Consider the following 11,742-nt stretch of genomic DNA (forward strand, 5'->3'; position numbering starts at 1 on the left):
CTGGTCGACACAAACCCAGTCCAATAATTTATTGGGTTTAATTTTTATACCCAAACTATATATATTTCTGATCCTTTTTTTTGATCGTGTAAGCGGGTTTTTGACCGCAGTTTAGATCCTGTAGGCGAATTTTAAGATTCAGATCTAAACAGCATCTTGACTACTAGTGCCTATGCATTGCTGTGAAGCGCCACTCGCCCATTTATATTACGGCATTAGAAAACAAAAGGACACCCTGTCTCTCGTCTCTTCCTTCCAATGCCACCATCCTTCGCTTTGCTCGAAAACAAAGGACGTGACACCCTGGCCTCATCATGTGAATCACGTCTCTTCTTTGAGTGGGAACCGATCCCCGGTTGCCACAACAGCAGATTAGAGAGTCAAATTTATCGTAGGGCGTTAAATTAAGTTTGCAGGCGAATAGTTCACAGATGTTGCAATGTTTGATCTTTAAAGACTCACTTATGCTCTTATTACTCTTATCCCAAGGGGAAAAAAAAGTTGTGCGGTCCCATTCTGACTTTAGAAGCATCAGTCTAATTTACTGCTGTGTCATGATCTTTTCAAAGATTCTAAGATATCAGTTTCATTAAAAAGGTAGGTCAATTCTTGACAACATCTGTAACTATTGATCATTCAAAAGAAAAGGATCCTGGTGGCATCATCCGCAAGCTAGACTCCTCCAAGACGTTTGATACGGTGAAGCCAGGATGTCTACTCAGCTTTCTTTCAAAGAGGGGTTTTCCTTTGAAATGGATCCAATGGATTAGCAATATGAACGGAGATATTGGTGCTTGGATTCCATGAAAATGTAAATGAAGGCAAGGAGAACCTCTCTTAGCATTCTTGTTTATCCTCGCTGTCAATCCCCTATGCAAGATGCTCAATAAGGCGGCCATGTCTCATGCCTTTGATGAACTTGGCTTTCCTTGTATATGTGGTGGCAAAAAAATCCTACATGATGTAGATTATACTAGAGATGTGCACGGGTTGGGTCTGGTCAGTTTGGCGATATGCTCGAAATCGAATTAATTTAAATAGTTTTTCTGAAATCGAAATCAAAACCTAACCCTATCTATAAAACTTGCTTGAAACCAACCTGTTGGTCAGCTGTCCTTCCTGCTGCCCGTATATGGGCATACTAGAAAGCTCGTAACAAATCTCATGGCTAGAGATAGATGTGTGGGCATGTCATTGTCGTCAACTTAGGCAAAAAAACGATGATCGAAGGAAGATAATAATGGTAGCATAGGTTCAGGTGCCTTGACTTCCGCCTATTTGAAAGAAGATGGTTAGCATAAGATAGGATGTAGCTAGGGCTACAATTGAGGTAATTTATTATTACTGCTATTCTCAACGATAGAGTCCTATCGATAATCTCCAAGCAAGATAAAAGAAAGATAAAGATAATTAAAGATAAATTGGATTCATTGATGTGCTGAAACATCTCATTTCTAGCATTACAATATAATATCTATAAATGACTCTCATCAACTGTTGGGATAGGTGTCACCATTTAACCTTCCCACTTGTCCTTATTGATTTGCCCCATATGAACCACTATTGTCATGTATGATAGTTATCTTCCTTCTCTGCTCCTATATTCTGAGTAGTTATATCGCTCCTATATTCTGCATAGTGGCAAGATATATATAACTACTTATCCGTCTGTGCTATTTGGTCCACTATACATGGCAATCATCTCACTTCATGTCCTAGGCCGACAGCTCTCACTCCCTTGGATCCACACCATGTTTATTCAACATGCACCCTTGATGTTTCGGCTTTCACCTCGCTTGGTGTATCAGCCTTTAAATCACAATTATCAGTCTGAATATGGTGCAAACAATGCTCCTCACTTCCTATCAGTCAACGATCATGAGGATGATGGGATGTATCTAATATCACATCTATCAGCCTAATTTTGGACTTGGATAGCATTCAACTTGGCCGATTTGAAGATTATGGAGGATCTAGTAGTAGTGAGACATAAACTCGAGCAGCAGTAAAAACCAAGGAGGATTTGGTGGAGGTAAAATCCATCATCGTGTTTGCCCCATGGCATATGGACTTAGGGTAAATATTAGCCAGAGAAAACCTTGTGGCATCAATTTAGAGGATTGCCTCCCAGCCCTCAAATCGGGATAGCTAGTACTATAAGGTTGTAATAGTACCTTCCATCCATTAAGTGACTAATTTTGCTGTCAAAGAATTGTGTCAGCGTAGTCTTACGAACCTTAGCAACCTTGAGATGGCAAATATCAAGGTCAAACATCAATCCGTTGTTAATCGAAGTATCAACTCTTGGTTCGGTTTGATATAATCATGCACTTGCTAGCAAGATTACCATCTTGCCCCAGTTTGTGAATATCGAGGACTCCATAAAATAGTTTTCGACCTCTTTTTTTTGATAGGCCCAAATCCCAAAGTCAAGTTCCTTGAAGATATTGACATTTGCATGCAAATATTGATGGGTCGATTCATCTACCAGAAAGACATGATCAACTAATTTTGCCATAGTATACATTGGAACTTGTTGTAGCTTATAATATTAACTCGCAACAATAGAGACAAGTCTTTTGACCTCTTCCTGCATCGAAATTGAAGATGCCATGTATCACTCCATAAGTGGCCTTAGCAAGGTGGCCACTTTACTTGTGACTGCTTCGTTGATCTTCTTTCGCAGCGGCATGACAGTAGCTACGCAAGGACGTGCCATTGAACATGCCAAAAGAGAGATTGATGGCAGGCTTTCCTTCTCGCCACTTGGATACAGGCATGCCAAAAAGCTCATGACAAATCTTGTGGTTAGGGGTAGATGCACACATGTGCCACCGACAGTGGTTTAATCAGAAAGGAAAGCATTTGCAGCAAGATGATAATAGTAGTGTAGGTCTAAGTGCTTTGATCTTTAAGGACTTTCACTATTAGCACACCACCTATTTGAAAGAAGATAGATGATGTAGGATAGGAGGTAGCTAGGGCTACGATTGAAAGATAAGGATCCTAAGGATAGAGTCCTACTGGTAATCTAGGAGCAACGTAAAAGAAAGATAAGGATCATTAAAGATAGGTTGGATTCATTGATGTATCGAAAGTTCTCTTTTTTTAGCATTAACATCAGATAACTAAAATTTTTTTGATAGAGCAAAGATATTTAATATATAGATCCTCCTTTGGACTTAAAAGTCTTCAATGAGTCAAGATGCATGCAACATGAAAGATATTTTTGGATATCAATATATTAATTGATATTTTCTTACCAATATTTTATAATTTTAAATAATTATTAGTTACTAAATATTTAAACCAATCTTTTAATCTGGTAGGTAATTTGCAAACTAATCATATAGTTCTTTAAGCATAACCACCACATGCATATGCATTATGTGTTGAACTCGTCTCTTCATTCATAAGGTTTGACTATTATATACTTTTGATAGAATTTTTTCAGTAGAATACTTTAGGCTCCATTCGCTGGAGGTAAAATATCATGAAAAAATTGGTCTCCTTTTTTGTTGACCAACTTCAGTCAAAAAATATAAGGTTGCTAAGTTAATTTCCTATAAACAATATTTATCCAGAAAAAATATATATTCTCTGGTAAATTTCAATGCCTCCTAAAGACTGAGCCCTTAATCCCAAATTTTCTTTGTTTTTCTGTTTTTTTTTGCTGAATTTTGACGTGACTTGCTTTCTTTTAACCTTAGATGCATTGATCGAGATATGACTGTACCTTCAACCTTTCGGAAAATACAAATATATAGAAGTCTAACTAGTCAGTGACTAGAAAAATGATAGAACATTTTTGCTTAGCTCCACTGCAAACAGAATCCTTTCAATTCAGAGAGGAACAAATGTTGAACAAAATCTAGGCCACAAAACAAAGAATGCAATATATGGAGGAAATACTTCCAGCATTCTCTCGTATCAATAAAATTTAATCTCCCGTTAATATCAGCTATGCACGCCACAAAGCTAAATACCCTATTAATGCCGAAGGCACATAACAAAAAAAAAAAAAAAAAAAACAAATTGTTTTTGAATTAACTAATACTTTTTGCAACAACCTTGATTAGTTGTAGTAACATTTAATTACAATGAAAAAGGGCAAAAATGTATACATATTGTAATATTATTATAGACACATTACTGAACTCTTTTCTTTCTTGTTGAGGAAGAAGGCCAGAGAATTCAAAGCAAAAAAAAAAAGAAGGCCAGAGAACCACACCATACTTTTGGGCATTAACCTACAAAAAAATACAATAAGATCTTGAAATAAAATTACAAAGTCTACATTATACTGCACAAATATAATGGTCATAATGCACATAAAATGGTAGCTCTATTAAGTTTGTAATTTGTGGACTTAGATTGTTAGTACATATTAGTATAATAAGGTCAATCCCTTCCACAATTTTTTGAAAACAACATATGCCAGAGGCTTCTCAAGGAAAACAGGAAAGTGAAGGGTTAAGTTGTAATACACTTTGATCAGGAAAAAAAACTTATATGGTACACAGGATAAATAACATTACAATATCAATTCTACAATCCTTCACTGCATATACATGACACGTTTCCTTTTATCTATTGCTAATTTACAGACAGGATTGTTAACTACACTCACCGAGATGGCAGCTTTGTCCAGGACGAGTCAAGAGATATAGTTGTATATATTCATTTTTTATTTGTTCAGAATTTTCTTATTAATTTTACTTCTTTTAAAATATTAATGTGACTATTTTTTTTGAGAGAGATATAGAAAAGAGCTACAACTCTTATTTCAGAGCGCGTTAGGGAGTCATCATCATTCGATGCGGCCAGTTGCGTCGAGGTTCAGGTCTATGCAGAATTGATGGGCCTAGAATGTTATGGTCGCGTGAGAGGTTACGGTGTCGGAGTTATCCCCACTCAGCTATCTGCAGTGAGCCGATATACCCAAGATGTCAGACAAGGTACTAGCACTGCAGAGGTTTGTAGTTTGAAGACAGAGATGGCACAGATAAAGCAGTTATATGAGACAAGGATAGAGGAGATGAGGCAGAGTCATATAGCTGATATGGCGGAGTTGAAGCAGAGCCAAGAGTTGAAGATACAATCTTTGCAGGATTAGCTTGACCATATTTCATCTTTTTTGCAGAGATTTGATCCTCCGGTACATAACTAAATCTATTTGAATATTTTATGTAATTATAATGTATTCTTGTATGAGCGTGATGACTTTCGTATTTTTAGTTTCTAAAGTATTTTTTTTCTTGTAGGTTGCTGATACTTAATCTACTCGTACAGATGATGATGCCGTCGACCCTTGATACATCGTAGATTGTGTACTTAGGAATTTGAGATGTATGTTTTTAGAATATTTTTGAAGTACAATGTAATCAAATATGATAATATGAATATTTTGAATGAAAAGTTTATTGTTTATGACGTGTATTTTGTTATCTATGTGATTTAGTGTATTTGTTTTGTTAGAATTTAATGTATACAGAGTATTAAAAATTGCTTGTACGATTTTTTTTTTTAAAAAAATTCTATTGTCGACGCTTTTAAGCATCGGAAATAGCAAGTGGCATGAAATCTGGCACGCCTTTAATGACGCTATACAGCATCGGTTAAGAACCATAAGCCGACGCTTTTAAGCGTCGGCCTAGTACGACAGAAACCAACCGTTTGAAGCGTCGATTTAAGTTCGTCGACGCTTTCAAGCGTCGGTTAGGTCGCGGATGAATGACGCTTAAAAGCGTCGACATATATCGACGACGCTTTCTTGATGCGTCGGCCTAAACCGAGCCCACGCCCACCTGCCCGACGTCTTACCCACGCTTTGGGGGGCGTTGGGTGGATATCTACCGACGCTTAAAAGCGTCGGTAAAGACCAAACAAAGCGCCGGAAGATATCCTTTCTTTTATAGTGTTTAGGCTCCATTCGCTGGAGGTAAAATATCATGAAAAAATTGGTCTCTTTTTTCGCTGACCAACTTCAGTCAAAAAATATAAGGTTGCTAAGTTAATTTTCTATAAACAATATTTATCCAGAAAAAATATATATTCTCTGGTAAATTTCAATGCCTCCTAAAGACTGAGCCCTTAATCCCAAATTTTCTTTTTTTTTCTTTTTTTTTGCTGAATTTTGACGTGGCTTGCTTTTTTCTTGATCGAGATATAACTGTACCTTCAACCTTTCGGAAAATACAAATATATAGAAGCCTAACTAGTCAGTGACTAGAAAAATGATAGAACATTTTTGCTTAGCTCCACTGCAAACAGAATCCTTTCAATTCAGAGAGGAACAAATGTTGAACAAAATCTGGGCCACAAAAGAAAGAATGCAATTTATGGAGGAAATACTTCCAGCATTCTCTCGTATCAATAAAATTTAATCTCCCGTTAATATCAGCTATGCACGCCACAAAGCTAAATACCCTATTAATGCTGAAGGCACATAACCAAAAAAAAAGAAGAAAAAAAACAAATTGTTATTGAATTAACTAATACTTTTTGCAACAACCTTGATTAGTTGTAGTAATATTTAATTACAATGAAAAAGGGCAAAAATGTATACATCTTGTAATATTGTTATAGACACATTACTGAACTCTTTTCTTTCTTGTTGAGGAAGAAGGCCAGAGAATTCAAAGCAAAAAAAAAAGAAGGCCAGAGAACCACACCATACTTTTGGGCATTAACCTACAAAAAAATACAATAAGATCTTGAAATAAAATTACAAAGTCTACATTATACTGCACAAATATAATGGTCATAATGCACATAAAATGGTAGCTCTATTAAGTTTGTAATTTGTGGACTTAGATTGTTAGTACATATTAGTATAATAAGGTCAATCCCTTCCACAATTTTTTGAAAACAACATATGCCAGAGGCTTCTCAAGGAAAACAGGAAAGTGAAGGGTTAAGTTGTAATACACTTTGATCAGGAAAAAAAACTTATATGGTACACAGGATAAATAACATTACAATATCAATTCTACAATCCTTCACTGCATATACATGACACGTTTCCTTTTATCTATTGCTAATTTACAGACAGGATTGTTAACTAAAATTTCATAATGGTGAGAGAGAAGTTCCACTTGCCTGTGCTTTAACAAATAGTCTTCAATCCAGAAAGCTTAATAAAAGGAACAACCATCTAGCAAAACCTGGGCAAACAGAAAGAGCAAATGAACATCTATAATGAATCTCTACTGTAGCTTTAATTTCTCAGTAAAAGAAATCTACTTTTGCTTTAGACTCCTACAGTTATAAATCTAGACATGCTACCATTCACTTTAGATGTACAAGAAGAGGATATATGGTATGTATCCTTATCTCCTCCTGTCTCAGATTGCCCCTTACCTCTTCTTGAAGGGAATATCCAGACTCTATCCATGTCTAAGCCATTGAGTATCATGGTGGACACTACGAAAGCCTTTCCTCAGTCCAGCTGTCCCCCATCTTGACCCAATTCATGATAACGGGAATATGTTGAATCCTTAAGCGATCCTCCTTGCTCTCTCCCCCATCACGCAGCTTCTCCACTAACTCTTGGGGCATATCATCAAGTTCCAATTTTTGGAGTCGAGTGAGGTTTTCAATGCCCAGAGGCACCATCTTCAATTCTCTGCATCTTATTAAGAATAGCTCTTGCAAGTTTATTAGTGCCTCCTGTTCTATATCTATGCTACTGAGATGGGCCATGTCTTGCAACCGGAGAACTTTGAGCTGAGGGAACCATCCTGCTTTGAAGTGCAAAGGCTGATCATCATATGCTTCGAAAAGAATCAGATACACAAGCTTAGGCAGTGAGGATAGCAAAAGAAGTGAATCTTCCCCAATTCCAGATGACTGCAGTGTTAGATGCGTGAGGTTCGCAAGGGAGATTAACCAGTTGGGCAGTACCTTCTGATCCAGCTTTCCATATAAGCTGAGCTTTTGAAGAAAGGGAGGTGGTGGAGAGAGAGCTTCCAACTGCAAAGTCTCTTGCCTGTATTTTCTTGCGATAACCAAGTGGCGAAGGTGTTGCATCTTCACAATGGACTTGGACAGCTTAGCGCAGTGCATGTGTCTCACTTCTACTATCTCTAATCTTCTCAAAAGTGTCAGATTCCCCAGGTGTTTGATCATGTCCTCATCTGCCACCACAGCTTTTAGTGTCTGTAGGTTCTTCAAATTATCTATTCGATCAGTAGCATGCACCCCCGTAACGCTATTTGTGTATCTTGAAGTTTTGCATTGAATTTTCTTCACCATCAAGTGCCGCAAATTTTCTAGCTTTGTTGTTCCACTAGGTAGGTTCTCAACACAAGTGAGCCATGCATCCAAGGTTTCCAAGTTCCGCAGCCTACCTATTGCCTTTGGGAGCTCTCTCACCTTCGTCTCTCGTACGCTCAAATAGCGCAAGTTGAAGAGCTGGACCACTTCATCTGGTATTATATCAATAGGAGCACAGTTTAGATCCAAGACCCTCAGTAGCTTAAATTTGGGAAGTAATAGAGGGGACAAAACTGAGGATGATGAGAAGACATGAAAGGAGCAGAGTTGTTCCATGTTCATGCTCAACTGATGATCACCCCTGCCTCCAAGTATTGAAAGCCTTCGAACTCTATGCTGTGCATTTCCTCTCGAATTGTTGTCATAAATTTCACAGAAATTCTCCTCTCTTGATCTTGCCACAATCAAGTCCCTCATTAGATCATGAACTTGGCAGCGGCTCGCCCTTCCAAATTCATTCCTTTCTACGACCTGCAGCATACATCGGCCGACAAGTTGGTTGAGGTAGTCCTCTGCCACCTCCTCCATTGAGCTCTCTCCCCTTTCTTCTTTGACAAAACCTTCTGCCACCCATAGCCTTATCAACCTTTTCCTTTCAATCAAATAATCTTCTGGGAATATGCTGCAGTACAAGAAGCAGCTCCTTAGATAATTCGGTAGATCGTTGATGCTAAGGCTCAAAATTACAGAAACCCTGTGGAGCTCCGGGTTATTGCTTGTCTCCCATAAGAGATTATCATGAACATTCTTCCATGCCAACTCTGTCTTTGCACTCTGTGCCAGGACGTTGCCTAGAGTCACTATAGCCAAGGGCAAGCCTTCACACTTTTCCACCAGTCTCCTAGCCCAATACCCCAGCTCTTGAGGACAAATTCTTATCTTCTCTCTCTGAAATGCTTTCTTACAGAAGAGAGTCCATGCCTCTTCCTCTTTCAGAGGCTTTAGTTCTACGACCCGACAATCATCCGCCTTTATGGCTACTTCCTGCTTCCGAGTGGTAATCACGACCCTACTCCCAGCAATATTATCAAACAAAGCATCACTAACATTGGTCCAAACATCCGTTTGCCAAACATCATCTAAGATAATAAGGTACCTCTTTTGCTGCAGATGTGCACGGATTGTCTCGACCAGAATCCTGTGATCCATGGAACTGATGTCATGCGGAGCGGCCTCCGTGTTTTCACGGTAGAATTCACTCATGATTCTTCTCAGTAAATCGTCGGTCGTGCAGCTTTGGGACACATAAACCCACAGCCGGCAGTCGAACCGGCCGATGATCCTCTGAGCTCTGTAAACACTGGCGACAAGAGTGGTCTTTCCGGCACCTCCCATGCCCCAGACGGAGACCGTCGTCCGCCGGGGCTCCTCATCCGTCAGCCACCTGATGAGTTGTTCTCTCTGCTCCTCGACCCCAACTATATCATCTTCTTTCAGGAAGTGCGCAGAAACCGCGAGATGCCAACCCATTTCCCGCTCATTATTCAAGCTATTCGACGCTCCTTCCGGGATCCTGAGGCCGTATCTATTGTTAGTCTCGGAGAGACGGCTGAGCCTGCTCTCCACCTTCTCCAGTCGAGCGGCGATGCGATGCAAAGCCCTGTCGTGGGAATAGTTGAAGACACGGAAGAGGTGGCCCTTGAGGAACTTGCTCCGGTTTTGTCTAGACATGAGATAGGTGTACTCGTCGACGATGTCTTCGATCTGAAATGCGAGGTCTCTGACACCGTTGAGCCAGGCTCGGACTACTTGACGGTTGCTGCCTCTGTAGCTGTCGGCATACCGGAGGTACTCCTGCATGACCTGGAGTTCTCCTTTGATTTCGCCTATCTTGGAGTGGACTTGCCGCTCGGCGGTAAGCAGGGAGCCGACCCGTCTGATTGCTACCGACGACAGGGCCTCGGCTATCTTTTCGATCAAACAGTTCACCACAATCTCTGCCATTCTGCTTCTCCCACCACTCTTGGGTCTTGGCTCCGATCACTCGCAGGAATTTTTGCTACAATATTGAAGAGCCGGGAAATGTCGACCCGGAGCCAGCCGGTGTCACTGAACTTGGGTAGGAGGGAGAGAGAAAGAGCCTGCGTTCTTCTCGTCCCCTTCCTCCGGCTTCGCCACCGGCGACCCTATGTCTCCACCGAGAGAGAGAGAGAGAGAGAGAGAGAGAGAGAGAGAGAGAGAGCCTTAGATGGGGATTAGGCTGGGGAAGGAAGAGGAGGGGGGCCGTGGGAAGAAGGATTCGATGGCGGGGTAATAAGAGAGATCAGGGGTCTGGAGTCGGGTGCAATGGAGGACCAGAGCTGGAGAGGTGGAGGCGGTGGCTCCGTGGCTTGGAAGCGAAGGTTGGGTGAGCAATTGAATGGTCATCCCGTTCAGAGACAGAGAAAGAGACGAGTTTAATTACCATTCCCTCCAGCTAGGAAGTATCGCGGCACCATCCTATTTGACGAAGCCATGAGTAGAAAATTCTTTGATGAGAATTGCTTCTGCTTCTAGTCTTCTTATTTCAGATCTTCAGATCAGAGGGGGCTAGTCTCCACTCGTTCTACCTAACCCGTGGTCACCCACGTCGGCGCCGGACAAGGAGCATCTGCTGTACTATCTAAACCATGGTTTGGTGGTTTTTTTCTTTGATTTTTGTGAAAAAATGGTGGCTGCATGGAATTATGGAACGCCTGCTGTGGACCATCATAACCACCCATGTATAGCACGACGATCATGATTGAATAGAGTCTGCGTAATATACTATCCGTGTGATATGTAAGAATTTGTGCATAAGAAATTTGCTTCTAGCTCTTTTAAAGTTTCTCAATCAGAGTAGGTGCAATTAGTGGTACGAATGGGTCGGATCGGATTAAGTTATCGGTTCTTTATTTGGATCCTAATTTTGGACTTAGATCCAACTTAATAGAAAATTGGATCGAATCAGATTGGGTCTACCGTTACAATTTTTGACGAAAAGAGTTTTTCGGATTGGGTCAAGTTCATGTATTATTCGGACACAACTCAAAAAATTCGGATCTAGTTCGGATCAACTCATCTATGCTTTAAAACTTGTTTGTCCCTCACAGGCCCAAATAATTTTACAGATTTAGATCGGGTCGGAGCAGATAGTAAGATTAAAAATTTAAAATTACCAAATTTTAAATGGATCAGATCGAGCCAGATCTGAATTCAATAAATATAGACCCAATCCAGAAAATAGAATGGGTCAAATTTTAGAATCCGACTCAGCTCAACGAGTTCTTCAAAACAAGTCGGATTTGGTCTAAGCGGATCGAATCGGATCAGGTCATAAGACAATCTGACTCATTTGCAGCCTTAGGTACAATATTTCACTTGTGGACTACTGGTATGAATCCAATTGGTCTACAACAATTATATAAGTTGAATTGGGTAACACTTTCTTTTTCTTCTTTCTTTTCTTTTCTTCTTTTTTTGTCCCTCTTTTTTTTTCTTCATTCA

At 39.9% G+C, this 11,742-nt stretch overlaps 1 protein-coding gene across 3 annotated transcripts; it reads right to left on the reverse strand.

Annotated features, from left to right (window-relative positions):
• Positions 1 to 6,311: 6,311 nt before the first annotated feature.
• On the reverse strand, positions 6,312 to 11,025 carry LOC103695750 (disease resistance protein RPM1-like). 3 transcript variants are annotated; one of them, XM_026800644.2, is made up of 3 exons: positions 7,363 to 11,025; positions 7,102 to 7,166; positions 6,312 to 6,693 (listed from the first exon to the last, which is right to left on the reverse strand). In XM_026800644.2, the coding sequence occupies exon 1, from the start codon at positions 10,219 to 10,221 to the stop codon at positions 7,426 to 7,428; it is 2,796 nt and encodes a 931-aa protein (XP_026656445.1). In that variant the 5' UTR covers positions 10,222 to 11,025; the 3' UTR covers positions 6,312 to 6,693; positions 7,102 to 7,166; positions 7,363 to 7,425. The 3 variants fall into 3 exon arrangements, with proteins under 3 accessions (XP_026656445.1, XP_026656446.1, XP_008775378.1); XM_026800645.2 differs by lacking the exon at positions 6,312 to 6,693 and having other exon boundaries at positions 6,831 to 7,166; positions 7,363 to 9,286; positions 9,374 to 11,025; XM_008777156.4 differs by lacking the exon at positions 6,312 to 6,693 and having other exon boundaries at positions 6,831 to 7,166.
• Between the last annotated feature and the right edge of the window lie 717 nt (positions 11,026 to 11,742).

This window comes from Phoenix dactylifera, chromosome 1 (genome assembly GCF_009389715.1).
Source record: "Phoenix dactylifera cultivar Barhee BC4 chromosome 1, palm_55x_up_171113_PBpolish2nd_filt_p, whole genome shotgun sequence".
Taxonomy (NCBI): Eukaryota; Viridiplantae; Streptophyta; class Magnoliopsida; order Arecales; family Arecaceae; genus Phoenix; species Phoenix dactylifera.

Bases quoted from the DNA above. Each gene is read 5' to 3' on its own strand.
- LOC103695750 (XM_026800644.2), bottom strand. From the start codon at position 10,221: ATGGCAGAGATTGTGGTGAACTGTTTGATCGAAAAGATAGCCGAGGCC.